We start from the raw sequence: 17,824 nt of genomic DNA, 5'->3' as shown, positions 1-17,824 counted from the left end.
CCGTCAGCCCGGCCCGTCCGCCGCGCCGAGGACGCCGAGGCCGCGAGGCCGCGGCAAGCACCCTCCGCGGGGCCGGGGCGGCGGGGCCGGCCTGACCGCGCGGCCTCCCTCTGCTGGGCTACCCTGGGCCTGGCCCGGGCCGCCCCCGCCGCCACGGCCCGCCGCTTGACATGCCAAATGCTAATAGGCGGCACCATCTGCAATAGAAGTAGGCCGGGGAGGCGCTGCAGCGCGGCGCAGGGCGTGCGCCACGGAACTGCATGTGCAAGTGAATGACCCCGTCGGCGCCGCGCCCCGCGACCCACATCTGGCGGCAGGCGAGGCGACGGATGCACCGGGCCGTGGTCGACTTGGCCGCGGTGCGTCGGCAAGGCGGCGCCACGGTGCTGGCCTGCAGGCCGCCCTGGTCGGCCAGCGCATTTACACTTGTTGCGCCGATCGGCCGATCGAAGAGTGCATTGTCACATGTGGGTCGGCTTGTGGTCGGTCCGGGCCTTCTTGCAATTCAACGTGTCGATTGGTGGGGGCCGGGCGTCAGCGACAACATGGACTGCAGACCGCCTCGAGACCAAAGTGGTGACCTCGATGTCCAGGCCGCGAAGCTGCCGCGCCACCGCGCCGAGCACCGCGCTCGCCCAGCGAAGGCTTCGAAGAGAGCCAGTGATGGTGCTGCTGGATAGAGGGGCTCTTGGAGGGGCTCTCGGAGGGGCTGAGACAAAACCGCCCCATCGCTCCAAAAACACTGCGTGATTTCTCATAGCGTGCTTACATTGTTCTCATACCGCATTCGATGGTGTGACCCCCTGGCTCTGGGCTAGACGACTAGACGCCCCCCCCCCTTTCCCCATAAAGAGTCGTGGGAGTTTGGTGGCCGCCATGCGAGCCGCCATGCGGCGCCCCGCGCGGCCCTGCCGCCCTGGCCGGGGCCGCCGTCTGGGAGTGGAGTGTCTTCGGTCGCCTTAATTTGTAACCCTCGCGGCCGGCCCGCCTGCCGCGCCCGCGGGTGCCCATCCGGTTTTGCAGCGCAGTGCCCGAGGCAGTGCCACAGTGCCGTGGCACGGTGCAAGTTGACTGTCGGGTCGCTACAACACGTTGTGCTTGCACCGGCCGGACTAATTGCCACACCTTGCAGTGCTTCGCACTGTCCGACGATGAAGTTGCAAACTGTACCCCAGGAGTTCCTCAACACTCGGGTGTCCTTTTAAGGGGGCTCATACATGTTAAAAGCACTTTTTTTAAAAAAAAAATTTGATGTAGACGGATTAAGATTTACAATTTCTGTGTTAAATCCTTTTAGATAATTGAGTAAGCTTCATTTTGGCTTAGGGAAATGACTTTGGACATTTTTTGAGATTTATCGAAACGTTAAAATTTTGCTTCTCGTAAGATTGTTTCATACTTGCTCAGATCTGTGGGAAAATCAGGGACTCACCCCAGTAGTGTCATAGAATTGACTAGAATGGCTTATATCTGCAATAGTTTTCAAGAAAAAAAAAAAAACAATTTTGTTGAAAAATTGTTTAAAAATTGATAAAAATGTTTTTATTTTTTTTTTTGAAAACTATTGCAGATATAAAGCCATTCTAGTCAATTCTATGACACTACTGGGATGAGTCTCCCTGATTTTTTCCCCACACGATCGCCGCAGGTCCCCGCAAACAGGAGTGTCTTCGGTCGCCCAAATTTTAAACCCCCCTTCGACTAACTCCCCAAAAGTGTCCCATCCTTTCACCAATGCCCCACAGTGAAGCTGCACTCAATTATTTCCCAAAAGGCTTGCAACGCCGAAATTGCCAAACCTTCAGTCCGCACTGTCCCAATTTTTTTTTAAAAAGGAGTTTAACATGTTGGTCCCTTTTAAACCCCGTCGGTGTGGTGCCCGGTCCACGGTGGTGTCCCTGTCCCTCGTTGGGACTTCCCCGGCCTCTCTCCTCGTCTCTCTCATCGTTTAAGTGATTATTTCCGAGCGCCGTATAAGCTAATATTTTTTGCCTTGAACGATGGCGGGTCCCTTCACTTTGGCAGTGCGCGGAGTGCAAGTTGGTGCCAGTGGGGAAAAGGGAGGGGGGCCGCAAAAGCTGCTCGGAACACTTGCAGCAAGAGGAGTTGAGTTTGTTTCAGTCCGCGCACACATTGTTTCCGAATGGGGGGAGCGGGGCTGACCCCGCCGAGTCAAGTCGATTCGGGTGTGCTGGCGGCCCGGCCCGGCCCCGGCCCGGCGGACTGATTCCGAGACACGGCGCCCCGTCCCTCACGCACCCGCGGACCGCCCCGCGCCTCCTGCAGGGGTGCGAGCGAGACGGAGCGACGAGCACCAGACCACGCGACAGCGCGGGGATAGTGTGGAAAATTCGAAGCGGGCCTACGTGCCGTGCTTTCGGATGCTTCCGGCGGGGCGCGGCCGTAAGCTGCATGCAGCCCATCGAGTTGTTGCTGCTGCTCCTGTTGTTGTTGTTGTTTGCTGCTGCTGCTGCGGTTGAATGTAGCGGGTAATTCCGCCATTCCGCGCGGACCGGCTAAACGGTCGCGGAAACCAACCTAGTGTAGCGACCGTGGAGGCTATGCCTTGGCTATGCCTCACTACTTCGCGTGCTCGGCGTGCTGCGCGTCGGACTTCGGGGTACTTATTAAGCGAGGGTCAAGCAGGGGACGACGCAGACACCGACGGCCGGACGACGGGCGGCAGACGGCGAGCGTGTGACACGCGGCACGCCGGCACGCGGTGTGCCTCTCACCGGATCTCGAGCAGTCAGTCACGCGTCGCGTTGCGCGCCGTGGTTTCAATCCCACTTCTGCACACTGATTCCGCGAGTCGGTTTCGTCTCTCTCTCTCTCTCTCTCTCTCTCTCTCTCTCTCTCTCTCTCTCTCTCTCTCTCTCTCTCTCTCTCTCTCTCTCTCTCTCTCTCTCTCTCTCTCTCCGCACCTAGACGCGACGCCCCACAGTGGGCCAGAAGACCGGTGGAGGCGGCCAAAACTCCAGACGCGTTTCGAGCTCCAGAGTCGCTAAATGGGACTCGAATCGAACGTGTGACTCCACCAATGGATTCCTCGTTCGAAGAGCAATCCATTGGTAGGGTCACACGTTCAGTTCGAGTCCCATTTAGCGCCTCTGGAGCTCAAAACGCGTCTGGAGTTTTGGCCGCCTCCACCGGTCTTCTGGCCCACTGTGCGCCCCGTGAGCGCGACAGAGACGGAGCGACGAAAACGACTCTGCTGATTGGCAGATCGCTGGAGCCGTGTGGCTGCCTGGCGGTCCTGGCGGCTGCATGCTGTGCGTACTGCGAGGCGTGGGGTGCGATGGCTGTGCGGCGCCGTGCGGCGGTCGCGGCTCCGAGACTTCGAGGCCATCGGCGCGCGGCCCGGCGGCCCGGCCGTGGGCACTGGGCAGGCGGGGCGGCTCGAGGTGCACGCACTTGACAGTAGTTCGGAGAATAAACTGGTTTGCCCGCTATGATTTTATACGCGTCAGGAGTTTTACTTGGAGCGCGCGATCGGTGGGCAGGGTGCCCGCGTGGCCACGCCCCCCTGCGGGCCCTGCGGGACGCCCCTCGAGTGCGACAGAGACAGAGCGACGAGGCGACCCTGGCACCGGGCGCCACACTGCAAGGACACGGGGTCGGTGGCGGCTAGTCGAGGCTCGCGGCGCGCCTGCAGGCAGGCAACCCAGAAACTGGTTCGCGTGCTGGCCGTGCTGGCCGTGCTAGCCATGATCTACATGCACACGGGGAGCGGTAATACGGTAATACGACCGGCCGGTGGCCGTGGGACGCACCAGTCGCCCGAGTAAGAAGAGTTGTTTATTTGCGCTAAATGAGGCGCGCTTTTTCATTTATTTATTTTTACTTGCCTAAAATCTAATGAGTACATATTTTAGTCGGGGTGGCCAAGTTCTGCCGAGCCCAAACCCCCCTTCTGCTTGATGCAAACTGCACTCTCAAAACCTTACAAACTATTTTCAGCCTGGCAAAGAAACGTACCTTGCCACTCATAATAAAGTATTTTGAGCTTACAAAGAAAATTATTCGTAATTTATGAACTATTCTTTGTAGAGCAAACTAAAAAGTATGCAACTTGCGTGGGCTCAAAATACTTTGTAAGGTTTTAAGCGAGTTGAGATGAAACTGTCAGTCCGAAAGTCTCTTATTTTTTACTTCCTTTTTTTTCGCACCGAAGGGTTCGGTCGGTTAATCTCTTTGGGCACGTGCATGGTGACACAGACCGGAAATCACAGACTCGGGCGAAGAGAGGGGCGATGACGGTGACGATGACTGCGATCTTGATGACGCGGGTGGCGGCGGCCGGCGCGGCTAGGAAAGCAGCGACCTGGCCAGCTTGAAGGCGCCGAACGACAGGGCGACGACGTAGTACACCAACGTCATGTAGAACAGGGCGACGCAGGTCCGGTGGATCACGTGTTGCCTGACGCACACAAAGAAAACAGGTCAGCCGGCTCGCGACTGATTTGCCGGACGGAGACACTTGCGCGTGTGTGAGTGAGTGAGTGTGAGACTGTGTGAGGATGAGTGGGAGAACCTTCGCGTCAACCTTCCGTGGAAGTGAACGTTCAATTTTCTGAACTGTTGGCGGTGAAAGTTTAGTCTGTTGGGTCGAGTCTCAGTCTCTTTCCCCCCTCACACACACTCACTTAAAAAATAACCTTGCACACTCTAAATGTCGCACGGTGCACGGCTGCACCAACATTTCATGGTGGAAATTTTCTCCAAGATACCAAAAATTCGACAAAATGTCTAAAAGGTACAAAGAATTTTCAAAGTTAAGTTACAGAGTCAACTGCCATAATATATGTATAATGTTCAGCATAATATGGAGAATCTGCACGTAAGACTTTCACACACTAAATGTCTTATGTACTTTATTGTCCATAGCTATGGCCGTTTTGGTGCATACAGAACTTATGTACAAATTTGTACATAACTTCAGTTTGCACAAATACGGCCATAGTTATGGACATATAGTCCATAAGCATTTAGTGCGCAGAGTGTACAACGACAAATATCTAAAACAAAACTTTCTTTCTGTAAATTAGGGAATCAGATGTCAGAAAACCGAGAGCTAATTGCCGTTTCCCATTGGGTCGTGACGAAACTGCAAATTTGCAATTCGCTCGTCCCGTGCAAAGATTGGGCCGCGTGGCGGGCGATCCATTAGGCGGCACAATCTCCATACGACACTACTACTACTGCAACACTGCGAGGCCAGCTGTCTGAATCCGAGAGTCGTTGTGGTCGCTCTGTCCCCCACGGGTGCGAGAGAGACAGAGCGACTCTCAGTCTGCTGTCCGCACCGACTGCCTCACTCTGATTTGCTTACACCTTGAGGCGGCTTCGGCAGTACCTGAGGGATCCGGGCGACTTTGAGGCAGTGCGGTGCGTCCCAGTGCCCATGACGGCAGTCTCTACGTACACTGATACACTACTGAAGCGTAACTGTGCGCTTCGTTCAAGCAAACAACAAACTCTTAAAGAGTTTACGCTTGAAATCAAGCTAGAAGTAATCTCCCATGAACTTAGATAAGCAGGAGCGGCGAGGGGGCAACCACTCGAGAAATCATGTGTCCCCTGGCCTGTCACCGTAGACTCGGGAAATCCGAAATCTTTCCCCTAAAAGGCCAAAACCAGGCAGATTTTAGGCTTAAAAATGGACGAAATCCTTAGAAATCTCTTGTCTTCAGAAATCTTGTGTCCCCAAACATCCTACGTGGTTGCCCCTTCGAGGAGAGGAGCGGAACGGAGAACTTCCCTTTGAAACCGAGCGTAACAACCACTAGAAAGGCGTACGAGTACGCTTCAGTTCCACCGTCTTCGCTTCGATTGACTTACACGGCGAGGCGCCTTCGGCAGTACTTGAGGGTGCCGGGCGACTCCTTCAGGCAGTACGTCCTGGTGCCCATGATGGCCTTCTCGATGTAGGCCTCCTTGTCGACGGGCAGCACGTTGTTGAGGAAGAAGGTCTGCTTGTCCTCGTCGTTGAGGCTCGGCCACAGGTTGATGTAGCCATTCTTGTTCTCGAACTTCCACTCGCGCATCGTGAAGAAGGCCAGCAGGTCGTGGCCGGAGCGGATCTTCTTCTGGACGCGCACCATGCTGCAACCGGGAGGAAGCCTTCAAGTGTATGCGGAGCTATGCGGAGGGGCGGCCGACCGGAAAGCTCCGGCCGGCAAGCGCGGCCAAGCGCCGGCCAGAAACTTGCACATTTTAAGTGATTTCGGTGCCCCGGTCTAGGCCGGGGCCTTGGCCTTGGAAAGGCCCGCACATTCGCGGCAAAAAACCAACAAAAGAACAGATGTGCTAATCTAGCCGACGCGAGCGTTGCACAACGGCACTCACAATCGCTTCTGGCCGAGCAGGAAGAGCAGGGCGTCGATGAAGTAGGCGGGGATGACCTGGAAGAAGAGCACGATGAGCTGGTGCGACCACCAGCTGGTGCGGATGGCGCCGTCCGGGTACCACAGCGCCCACTCGAAGGGGCACTTGTGCAGCACGCGCTTGCCGATCTCCAGGATCTCGCCCCAGGTCGTCTCCATGACGGGGCCGCAGCAGGCGTTGAACACCGGCACTTCGGGGAGGATGCGGGGCCTGGGGCGTGGAGGCACCGTCAGACCAGGCTCACGCACAGTGGGCCAGAAGACCGGTGGAGGCGGCCAAAACTCTAGACGCGTTTTGAGCTCCAGAGTCGCTGAATGGGACTCGAACCGAACGTGTGACCCCACCAATGGAGTCCTCGTTCGGAGAGCAATCCATTGGTGGGGTCACACGATCGGTTCGAGTCCTGCTTAGCGACTCTGGGGCTCAAAACGCGTCTGGAGTTTTGGCCGCCTCCACCGGTCTTCTGGCTCACTGTGGCACACTGATAGAAAAGATGCTGTTAATTAACAGCATATATCCTGTTAAGTTTTTTAGCAACACTTGTTGTCGAAGAACGGCATATTGTTGGACACTGAGTCGTTATTCAACAGCAGTGTTGTAAAAAGGGATGATGGCTCTCTGTATCTCATCTCTGACAATAAGTTGTTGTGTAACAGAATTACCATTTCCAAATGGCACCAACCTGTTCATAAACAACACTTTTCTGTTTTCAAACAAAGAAGTTGTTATACATTTACAAAAAAAATGTCGAGGGTCCTAATTGTCTTATCCAATACTAGCAGTCATTCAGAAACGCTCTTTTCTGTTTACAAACAGCACTGTTCTTCAACGCGGTCTCTCTGTTATTCACAAAAAGGAAATAGGAGTTTCCTGACGGCTCAAACAAGACATTTGTTTTGTAACAGTTCGTGCAGTTCTTGGACAGTTCACCGCTGTTTAAAAATTGGAAGTGTTGCTAAAAAACTTTACAACACAAATGCTGTTCAGAAACAACAGAATTTATTTTGACATAGTTGGAGTTTGATTTGAGCCGTGAGCTGCAAAATGCTCCGGCAAATCTTCAATTGAATGGTGTTGTTTTTAAATGACAGGATACCGTTCCAAAACAGCATATATCATTAATTTTACAAACAAGATGTTCTGTTTTTTCCAGCATTGGAAATCGACTATATCTGTTGTTTTCTCCAATGATGAAACTTGCTGTTTCCTAACAGCATTTGTGCTGTTTTAAGTTCCGATGACACGTGCTGCTTAAAAGCAAGTCACTCGTTGGTAAATGTGCTGTTTTCCTACAGTTTCTTGGCCGGTACTCACTGCTGGCTGCGGAGGTAGGTGGCGGCCATGATGGCGTTGATGCAGACGTCGGCGGGGAAGACCTCGGCGTTGATGGAGCCGTTGCACATCATGGAGCGCAGCACGCCCTTGCCCGCCGCCGCCAAGACCCCCATGGGCCCGTTGAGCGTATCCACCCAGCCGGGGATCGGGTCCTTGTACGTGGGGATCACTGCGGACGGGAAACGAAACGGGGGCCTTCAGGCACCAGTGCGCAGGGTGGCAACACTAGAAAAAAAGGGACAGAAAAAACAACGATTGACTCACCGATGGCGGGCCTGATGACGAGCAGGGGCAGCTCGTTCTTGTACTCGTCCACCATGGACTCGGCCAGCGCCTTGGTGTACGTGTAGCAGTTGGGGTGCGGCCCGTACAGGCTGATGCAAAAATAAGGAGGAACGTGAGAGACGCGCGCCGAGCGATGCAGCGGCTTGCCAACTTTTGGCGAGGCGTTGCACAGTGGGCCAGAAGACCGGTCGAGGCGGACAAAACTCTAGACGCGTTTTGAGCTGCAGAGTCGCTAAATGGGACTCGAACCGAACGTGTGACCCCACCAATGGATTGCTCTCCGAACGAGGAATCCATTGGCGGGGTCACACGTCCGGTTCGAGTCCTGTTTAGCGACTCGGCAGCTCAAAACGCGTCTGGAGTTTTGGCCGCCTCCACCGGTCTTCTGGCCCACTGTGCTACGGTGCACTACGTACGTCTTGGCCATGGACTCCACCACCTCGTCGTCCATGATCTCGCAGATCTCCAGCAGGCGGTGCGGGTTGTAGGGCGCGGGGTACAGCCGCTCGTGCAGGACCTCCTCGCCGCACTGGCAGAACGTGGTGGACGTGTACTCCAGCGCCTGCAAACAGGGGCAAACAAGGGCCGCGCCGGTGAGACTCGAACCCGGGACCAGCGGCCCCGCGTGCCGCGGCTATACCCATTGCGCTACGCTCGGCGCTACGTACGACGAGGTTGTTGATGCGCTTGCAGAACTCGAGCATGTTCTTGGTGCCGCCCACGTTCTCGCGCACGGCCGTCCGCAGCGGCACGGTCCAGTTGAGCGCGGCCGCCAGGTGGAAGACGACGGACACCTTGTCCTGCACCAGGCGCTGGTCCGCCTCGCTCAGGCCCATGTTGACCTGCGTCGTCTCGCCGGCCAGGGCGTGGATCTTGTCGAAGGCGTTGGGGTTGGCCTTGAGCAGGGGCCCAAACACCTGCACGTATGGGCGCGTGGAATAAGCCAGGTCACTTTTTAAAAAAAGACTCGTTAAAGTGCGCCATGCAGACTTCCTCACGCGACGTTGGAAAAGTACACAGGATCGGGAAGCTGCGAGTGTGCATGTGTGTGTTTGCACACGTGTGTATGTTTACGTGTGTGTGCGAGGGGGCAGCCCAGCTGGAGGGCCTGGAGGGGGAGATGGCTATCTGGAGGGAGTCCTGGACCCAGGAGTCCCAGGAGTCCATTTAGAGGCTTGATTGGCACCGAGCCGAAGCGCGCGCGCCTTTGCGTATCTTTCACCGAGATTCACATAGGCTAGTTACTACACGCGATGTTACGCCAGTCATAGCGGAGGCAGCGCGCCGCGGCGTGGAGCGGCGTGGAGCGCAGGAATCTTAGTTTAAAGGTGGCCAACTCGTGGGCCGCTCGATAGGCCTACTTTTACACACGGATTACTCGCTTTCGCTGCATTGCGCACCTCGAGCGTTTATCCCCGACGGCCGACCGTGACCCGACGACGCCACACTTACAAAAATTAAATAATTTTCACAAAATAATAAAAAAAAAAGTTGATCAAGAACGATGCCCCCTTTCTCTTTCCCTCTGGCTGGTGCCCCGTGACAGTCCCTTCGGACGGAGACATCAGTGAGTCCGACTGCAAGGCGTGGAGAATGGCTAATGACAGATGGACACATTCTCCACGAGTTTCATGGTTCGAATACTACCCGCCCAAACTTTTTGTTCGCGATCTTGTTTTTTTTTTCGCGCTTTTTACGTATTTGCACAACAGTTACATTGTGTGTGTGCGCGCGCGTGCGTGCGTGCGTGTGCGTGTGTTTTTTTTTGTTTTTTTGTTTTTAAGGGCGGCTTACCGGCAGGTGGCGCAGGTCCTTGATGCGGTCGTTGGGCTCCTGGCCGCGCTTGGGCCGCACCACCACGAAGACGGTGGCGACGTCGGGGCAGCTGCGCAGGATCTTCTCGACGAGGACCTTCCCCATGAAGCCCGTGGCCCCCGTCACCAGGACGTGGCGCCCGGCGAAGAAGGCGGGGATGCCCGGCATGCCCTGGCCCGACCTGGAGCCAAGACCTACCTGGTGAGGCGCTGTCTCTCTCTCTCTCTCTCTCTCTCTCTCTCTCTCTCTCTCTCTCTCTCTCTCTCTCTCTCTCTCTCTCTCTCTCTCTCTCTCCGTATTTTGGCAACGTCAGACTGTGATCCGCTTCGCGTCAGCAAAAGATAAAAAGACAACAATGATCCGCCCATTCAGGGATACTAAATCGATCGAGAATCCAAGCTACGTGGCTGCTAAAAAACAACAAAAACCGCCAAACCAGTACGATACGCTACAGGTTAGTGTGCCGAAACTCGGCCAGCTGAAAGTACACAGCCACTTGGCTTTTAAATACATTGTCATAATTATAGCTTTCCCACGATGTAATTAAAATATAGTAAATTTTTTTGAAACAGTGAATACAAAATGCAGTGAGTGGCAATAAATACTAATCTGACTGTGTTTTCTTCTTTACTTTGGAAGACGCCTCCGAAAACGGAACTTGTGTGCGTTCCTCTCGATCGGTTCGACTCTTCGAGAGCGGTAAGCGCGTCTCGTTTGCTAGTACAGTTCCTAGTCTCGTTCGAGGCCTCGTTCACCGAACCAGCCCGAGTCTAAAGAGTGTGGCAGAGAGGCGGACTGTCGAACGCAAACTTCAAAATACAAACATCATTTAACATCTCGCGGCGCTCTAATGTATTGAGCGGCCTTGAGACTGCCCGCGCGCGGTGCGCCGCGGTGCGCGGGCGCCAACCCGGTTCATGCCGAGCGTCGAGTCACTGGCACCCGCTCCAGGACCTCCAGGACCTCCAGGACCCCCAGGGAATCCAGGCACTCCAGGACCTCCAGGACCTCCAGGACCTCCAGGACCTCCAGGACCTCCAGGACCTCCAGGACCTCCAGGCACTCCAGGCACTCCAGGACCTCCAGGACCTTCAGGACCTCCAGGACCTCCAGGACCTCCAAGACCTCCACCAGGACCTCCAGGACCTCCAGGACCTCCACCAGGACCTCCAGGACCTCCAGGACCTCCACCAGGACCTCCAGGACCTCCAGGACCTCCAGGACCTCCAGGACCTCCAGGACCTCCAAGACCTCCAAGACCTCCACCAGGACCTCCAGGACCTCCAGGACCTCCAGGACCTCCAGGACCTTCAGGACCTTCAGGACTTCCAGGACCTCCGGGACCTCCAGGGAATCCAGGCACTCCAGCACTCCAGGCATCACCGGCCAGCGAATGTGCGTACGATACCTCTGTGAGTCACACCGGGCCGGGCGGTCACCTTCACTGACCGCGCTGAACACTCCCTCCTCACCAGATTAATTATTGTTTACTTGGGGCACTCTTTTGGTCAAGCGTATTCAAGCTTGAGCTTGGAAGCTGCGAAGCCACGGGCTTAGGGCAACGTACCCCGTTTAAAAATATGTAGAAAATAAATAGAGCAGGTTGGGGGGCTCGTCGCCGAGGCCGTCACTGTTCACGAGTTTTCGGCTGGCTGCAATCAGAGGATGCCGACCGTGCCTTTTGGCGCAGCTAGCCCGAGTTGGCCTCCAAAAATGCAAAAATGCCTTCCTACCGCGGGGAAATAGACCGGACCCGCCCACGCAAAGTGTGGCTCGGCACGGCGCGTCCTCCCCGTCTAGTTCCAGAGCACGTTTAAAACTTTATAAAGTATTTAGAGCATTTTTGTAATATACAGTAAATTTAGTTTTTTTTACGAAGAATTCGTTCGTAAACAGTTATGCTCAAAATACGGCCCGCCTTCCTCTTTCACGCAGTCCGGACTGACTACATAGTTGACCGACCGCCCCACAGTGTGCCAGAAGACCGGTGAAGCGGCCAAAACTCTTGACGCGTTTTGAGCCGTTTTGAGCTCCAGAGTCGCTGAATGGGACTCGAACCGACCGCGTGACCCCACCAATGGATTCCTCGTTCGGAGAGCAATCCATTGGTGGGGTCACACGCTCGGTTCGAGTCCTTTTCAGCGACTCTGAAGCTCAAAACGCGTCTAGAGTTTTGGCCGCTCCACCGGTCTCCTGGCTTCTGTCCCACTGTGCGCCCCACATCTCCGAAGTGACAAGGTATCCTCCGATCCGGCGGGAATTCCCCGAAGCAAGTCGCCACGCACTACGGCACCGCCGCGGTCTTGGGATCGTCGCGGTGCTGGAGCACAGCGAGACCCACCTGCTGTCCATTTCGATCGCGAGGGTTCGACGGCGGGGCGCTCGGCGGGGCGCGGCTGGCGAGAGTGAGAGACTGAGACTGAGCGCCGACGCGGGCTGCCCGCGCTCCAAACCTCCGGGCGCTGGGCGCCTGGGCGCTTGCTCCAGGACGGACGGACGGCCGACGGCGGGGACGGCGGGGACGGCGGTGCGCCCCTACTCGCCGCCGTCAGACCGACGCGCCGTCAGACCGACGCGCCGCCACGCGCCGCACGCCACGCCAGCCACCGCCCATCACCAGACTCCTGTCTCTCCCGCACCTGGGGACGCCCCGTGAGTGCGAGAGAGACAGAGCGACGCGAAAGACTCTCGGAATGAGTCTAGGCCGCACACTCCAAACCTGTTCCCGCCAAAAATTAGGCCTCGCGGGGCCGGCGCCGCGACGCGCTAACCCCGTGGCCGCGGCCGCGACGGCCAAGGACGCGGACGGCCGGGACGCGGGGCATCCTTCCGCCAGGGCGGCCCGGCCTTGGCCGCCGCCACCGTCATCCACCTCCTCCTCGCGGCGGTGCGCCCAGATTGATTGCGTAGGATCGCTTCGCCGCTCTGGGGCGCCCCGTTTCGGTGCGAGAGAGACAGAGCGGCGAAACCGACCCGCGGGGCTTGTCCTCGGCGCGGACGGCCAAGTTCGCCGCTTGCCGCTCGCCAAACAAATCGCGACAAACGACCCAAATAACGCCATGCAAACGAGGGCCAATGGATTCACGGCAGCGCGCCGTCTCCGTCTCTGTCTCTCTTCATCGCGGCCCGCGACGCCGACGAGCGTTTCCGAGTCGGGTGAAACCGATAATGGGGATCGGGGACTAGTAGGGTTCGGGCGGCAACAACGGGATGGCCACACCGTCGAGGCGCGTGGAGTGGAGGCGGTGGACACACTGTACAGGGCACAACAAACTCTCACTTGCTTGCAAAAGCTTTCACAAAATGGAACAGGAAATGGGCAACCGAGTACGTCCACCGGTTTCCGCCCGACGACGAAGCCTCTGTTGTTGTTTACTCCGAAGTCCTTCTGGCAGAGTACCCAGCCCGGGCCGGGCCATGCCATGCCCGGGCCATAGGGGCTTTTGGGCGCGCGTTCGGCCAGGTCGTTCACTCCAGGGCAGAGCCGCCGACTGGTGACCTGATGGAGGAGGGGGAGGGGGGGGGGCGTTTTTCCGCTGCCGGGTGGAGGACTACGTCGCGCCTTTGCTGGAAATGCTCGCCGGCGGCGCCCCAGAGGTCAACTTTCAAGGGACTACGCGTGAACACCCGCCCCGCCCCGCCCCGCCCCGCCACTCGGTGTTACGTCACGTTTACATTAGCAGACGACAAGCTGGCAAACAACTACTACCAACCTTCGAAAACAATAGACCCATGCCATACGGTTTTTTTGGACTTTTTTCGGCGAAATTTATTAGCCGGAGCAATGCATGATGGCACTCCGAGACACTGAGCATGACGCGAAGCGTTAGACGGAGTAATGAGAAGAGATAGAGAGAGGGGGACCGCTTTGAAGCGAGGCTGTCTGGCGACGTGCGCCATACGTGACGTCATTTTCGGTTTTCGGCACGCAGAATACCGCACAGGAGTAAACGGACTGTTTTCTTTCTAAAATCTCCGTTATTTTTTCTAATTTTTGTTTATTTTTGTAAATTTTTGCACAGGAAATGTCTTACGGTGAAAGGCTGCACCAACATATTATGGTGGAGATTTTCTCCATAATACCAACGAAATTCGTCAAAATATCTGTGAGGTACAGTGAATTCTCCATGGTATGTTACGAAGTCAGCTGCACCACCATAATATGGAACATTTTCACCATAACATGGAGAATCTTCACTGTAGAACATTTAGAGTGTGTTGGTTAGGTGAACGGGTCTGGGTCAGGAAAACTATGCCGGGTTCGCACAGCATGCTGCCTGGGTCTTGCGCTCGCGCGCCCTCGCCGTCACCGCAGAGCTCCGCGGCTCCGCGGCCGCCGAAGCAGGTTTGAAACCGAGTCGTTGACACCGAGTCCACGCCTCCACGCCGCGCCGTCAGACGGGCCATATCATATTCCTGTGCTAATAACCCGGCTCGAATACCAGAGTCTTGCCATAATTCTTGCTGGTATCTTTTTTTTTACATTTTATATTTTTTTGGTGTGTGTGTGTGTGTAGGTGTGAGAGCGCGCGCGCGCGCGTGTGTGTGTGTGTGTGTGTGTGAGCGTGTGTGTGTGTGTGTGTGTGTGTGTGTGTGTGTGTGGAGCGTGTGTGTGTGAGCGTGTGTGTGTGTGAGCGTGTGTGTGTGTGAGCGTGTGTGTGTGTGTAAGTGAGTGTGCGTGTGTGTGTTTGTTTCCTTTTGTTTACATATTGAGTATTGGCCACTACATTCTACGCCGCTACCCACGCGACCCCGTCCACGTGCGCGGCTGCGCCATGGGCTGCGCCATGGGCTGCGCCATGGGCTGCGCGCGCCACTCCCGCCGCGCGGCCGAAGCGGTAACGTGTGTGACGAGTTGGGATTCCATTCACAAACTGGGTGCAGAACAATGCAAATTAAAGTGCAGTTTCGAACCCATGCAAGGGAGATCGCGCGCGTGTACCCACGCGGCCACCGGCAAAAAACAAAGAAACGACGTGTGGAACTGCGTCGTTGTCGGGCTGTTTGTGTTTTTTTGCAGTTTTTGTGACGTTGCGCGCGGTGCGAGTCCGGTGCGAGTGCAGTGCGATACGAGCTGGAGCGCCTGCCTTTTGCAGTGCAGGCGAGCATGTGTCGGGCCCGAAATGGCATACGATCATGTGTGGTCTAGCCCTTAACGGTAATGGTAATGTGAGGTAGGCAGCCGCCCATGGTCAGCGCGGTGGTGCCCAGCCGGCGGCCTACTCCGCGCTCGGCGGGCGCTCGGCCGGGAGAGCGCTTGCTTGCCTTGCTTGCCTTGCTTGCCTTGCTTGCTCGCGTCCTGCTGTCGCGGCGTCGCGCGATGGCACCGTGGACAGTGCACCGGCAGGCGGCAGGCCAGCGCCCCCGGGGCGACGCGGACGCAAATCGAAGCGCATCCGTTCTTGAGTTGTTGCCCGCTGGACGGGCAGGCGGCAGACTGATTCCGAGAGTCGCTTTCGTCGCTTTGTCTCTCTCGCGCTTATACGGGACGTCCCATGAGTGCGAGAGAGACAAAGCGACGAAACCGACTCTCGGGATCAGTCCGCTGGGCAGGCCGGCAAGAAAGGCGGGTGTGCGGCCCGTGGCGGCCTGTGGCCTGCGGGCCGTTGCAGTGCAGGTGAACGGTCTCCGTGTCACCGAACTGCATCCCAGGATGAGTCGCGTGGCGCGTGGCGCGCGGTGGGGCCTGGTCCGCGGGGCGGGGCGGGCGGGCGGGGCGGGGGGCGGCCGTTGGCAGCAATGACTCCCACGCGGAAGGGGCATCGACGCCGTGGTCCACGCCCGCGGGGACGCCGACCGCACCGCGCCAGGAAAGGGCCGCCCTTGGATCGGCGGGGGCGTGGCGGGGCGTGGCGGGGCGTGGCGGGACACGGCGGGGCACGGCTCGGTGACAGTTTCCATAAGAATGGTTGGGCCCCGCCCCACCAAGCAGTGCAACCAGTGCAGCCTCCGGAGCACCGCGACGACGACCAGGACTGCGCGTCCGCCGGGAAGTGCGACGAAAGTGAATAGCAGTGCGATCAGTGAACAGTGTGTCCGCGAGCTGTGCGACGGCGTCCACGGATACAATGGATACAGTGCACCTCCTCATCGCGGTGCTCCTGGCCGCCAGGAGCGCGGCCGCCTTCCAGAACTGTGAGTCCGACAGTCCGACGCGGATGCCGAGGGGCGCACAGTGGGCCAGAAGACCGGTGGAGGCGGCCAAAACTCCTGACGCGTTTTGAGCTCCAGAGTCGCTAAATAGGACTCGAACCGAACGTGTGACCCCACCAATGGATTGCTCTCCGAACGAGGAATCCATTGGTGGGGTCACACGTTCGGTCCGAGTCCCGTTCAGGGACTCTCGAGCTCAAAACGCGTCTAGAGTTTTGGCCGCCTCCACCGGTCTTCTGGCCCACTGTGGGGCGGCCGCGACGGCGTTGCAGGGCGGCGCGGGCGGCGCGCTAACTCTCGACGGCGTGCTTGCAGACGCGGACGTTGCCTGCGGCTACCAGTGGGGCCGCGTGTCGGGCAGGGTGTCCAGGGCCCGGGCGGCCACCAGGATCGTCGGCGGCAGCACCGCCCTACGCGGCGAGTTCCCCTGGCTCGTCTCCATCACCAGGGGCGGCGGCCACTTCTGCGGCGGCAGCCTCGTCAGCAAGCGCTGGGTGCTCACGGCGGCGCACTGCCTGTGCAGGTGAGCGTAACTGGGGCGAGCGTGACGTCAACGGCCGGGGTTCGAATACGGCCAGCAGCGTCGCTTTTCCAGAACTATTATTTTAATGTTTTCGCTGAACGGAAGGGGGGTTTGCCCGCGGGTTTTGAGTGGGCCGCCAACCAGTCATGGGTATTTGGCTGTGTTCGGCGTGGTTCCGGCAGCTCGCTGGGCGCGCGGTCGTCTCTGCTTGTCTTCCTTTGTCTCTCCTTGTCTTTCCTTGCCCAACGGCGCCGCGTGGGGCGCAGGGCGCCTGCCCGCATGGCAGTGGCAGCCGCAGCGACGGCGTAGACGGGCAAGGTCGGGGACGGGGCGTGAGGGGCGGGGAGAGGGGGCACCTGCGCAGCAATCTGGCGGCTATTTCCTACTGAAAGACGCACTTGTCGGCGTTCCCCAGCGGCAGCAGCGAGCCCCTGCGCCCCGAGCAGGTCCGCGTGTCCGTGGGCCAGCACGACCTGCGCGAGCGCGAGGCGAGCACGGTGGGCGTCGCCAGGCTGCTGATGCACCCGGGCTACGAGTGCTCGCACTTCGTCCACGACGTGGCCCTCATGAAGCTGTCCGAGGACGTGCAGTGGGGCGACACGGCCTGGCCGGCCTGCCTGCCGTCCGCCACCGGCACCAAGGACCACTCCAGCTTCTCGGACCGCGAGGCCACGGCGGCGGGCTGGGGCTGGACCAACGAGAACTCCAACAAGGGTGGGTGAGGTGCAGGCCGGGCGCCGCCAGCGGGATGTGTCTGTGAAAATGCGTGAGTAGTGCTTCCCTCGGCCGCAGGCGGCCGCGCCGACGTCCTGCAGAAGGTGCAGCTGCGCGTGCTGGACAACGGCCAGTGCCGCGACTGGTACAAGTCCCAGGGCAAGAAGACCAAGATCCGCGACACGCAGATCTGCGCCGGCTTCGAGTCCGGCGGCCGCGACTCCTGCTGGGTGAGCCATGCGGTCCCGGACGGCGGCCCCGTGCGCCCCGCGCCCCTCGCGACGGCTTTCCAGCGTCTGGCCCTCGTCGTGCTTGTCCTGTTGCAGGCGGACAGCGGCGGGCCCCTCATGGTGTCGGACGCGACGGACGGCGGCCGCGTCACCGTGGTGGGCGTCGTGTCCACGGGCATCGGCTGCGCGCGCCCCAAGCTGCCCGGCCTCTACACGCGCCTCAGCGACTACGTGCCCTGGATCGAGGACCAGATCCGGGACTCCGCCCACTAGTGCCTCGGACTAGCCCTTCGGTCCGCCCTCGCTCATCGCAACCCATCTAGTCCGACTAGTCACTTTGTTTTTCTACTTTTGGAACGTACCTGACTGCGGGAGCGCGTCT

General features: G+C 58.1%; 2 protein-coding genes across 2 annotated transcripts; one reads left to right on the top strand and one right to left on the bottom strand.

Annotated features, from left to right (window-relative positions):
* Positions 1–4,170: 4,170 nt before the first annotated feature.
* LOC117647320 (putative fatty acyl-CoA reductase CG5065) lies at positions 4,171–9,990 on the bottom strand. Its single transcript, XM_034389039.1, has 8 exons — positions 9,802–9,990; positions 8,676–8,924; positions 8,424–8,569; positions 7,987–8,096; positions 7,702–7,891; positions 6,349–6,597; positions 5,842–6,105; positions 4,171–4,420 (listed from the first exon to the last, which is right to left on the bottom strand). The coding sequence occupies exons 1-8, from the start codon at positions 9,988–9,990 to the stop codon at positions 4,309–4,311; spliced, it is 1,509 nt and encodes a 502-aa protein (XP_034244930.1). The 3' UTR covers positions 4,171–4,308.
* Positions 9,991–15,715: 5,725 nt separating this feature from the next.
* LOC117646960 (trypsin-1-like) lies at positions 15,716–17,798 on the top strand. Its single transcript, XM_034388368.1, has 5 exons — positions 15,716–15,957; positions 16,291–16,498; positions 16,914–17,212; positions 17,291–17,442; positions 17,539–17,798. The coding sequence occupies exons 1-5, from the start codon at positions 15,891–15,893 to the stop codon at positions 17,713–17,715; spliced, it is 903 nt and encodes a 300-aa protein (XP_034244259.1). The 5' UTR covers positions 15,716–15,890; the 3' UTR covers positions 17,716–17,798.
* The last annotated feature ends 26 nt before the right edge of the window (positions 17,799–17,824 follow it).

Source organism: Thrips palmi, unplaced genomic scaffold, assembly GCF_012932325.1.
Source record: "Thrips palmi isolate BJ-2018 unplaced genomic scaffold, TpBJ-2018v1 HiC_scaffold_2, whole genome shotgun sequence".
In the NCBI taxonomy this organism is placed as follows: domain Eukaryota; kingdom Metazoa; phylum Arthropoda; class Insecta; order Thysanoptera; family Thripidae; genus Thrips; species Thrips palmi.
Note: the sequence above shows the minus strand (reverse complement) of the source record. Positions and strands in the feature narration are given on the sequence as shown.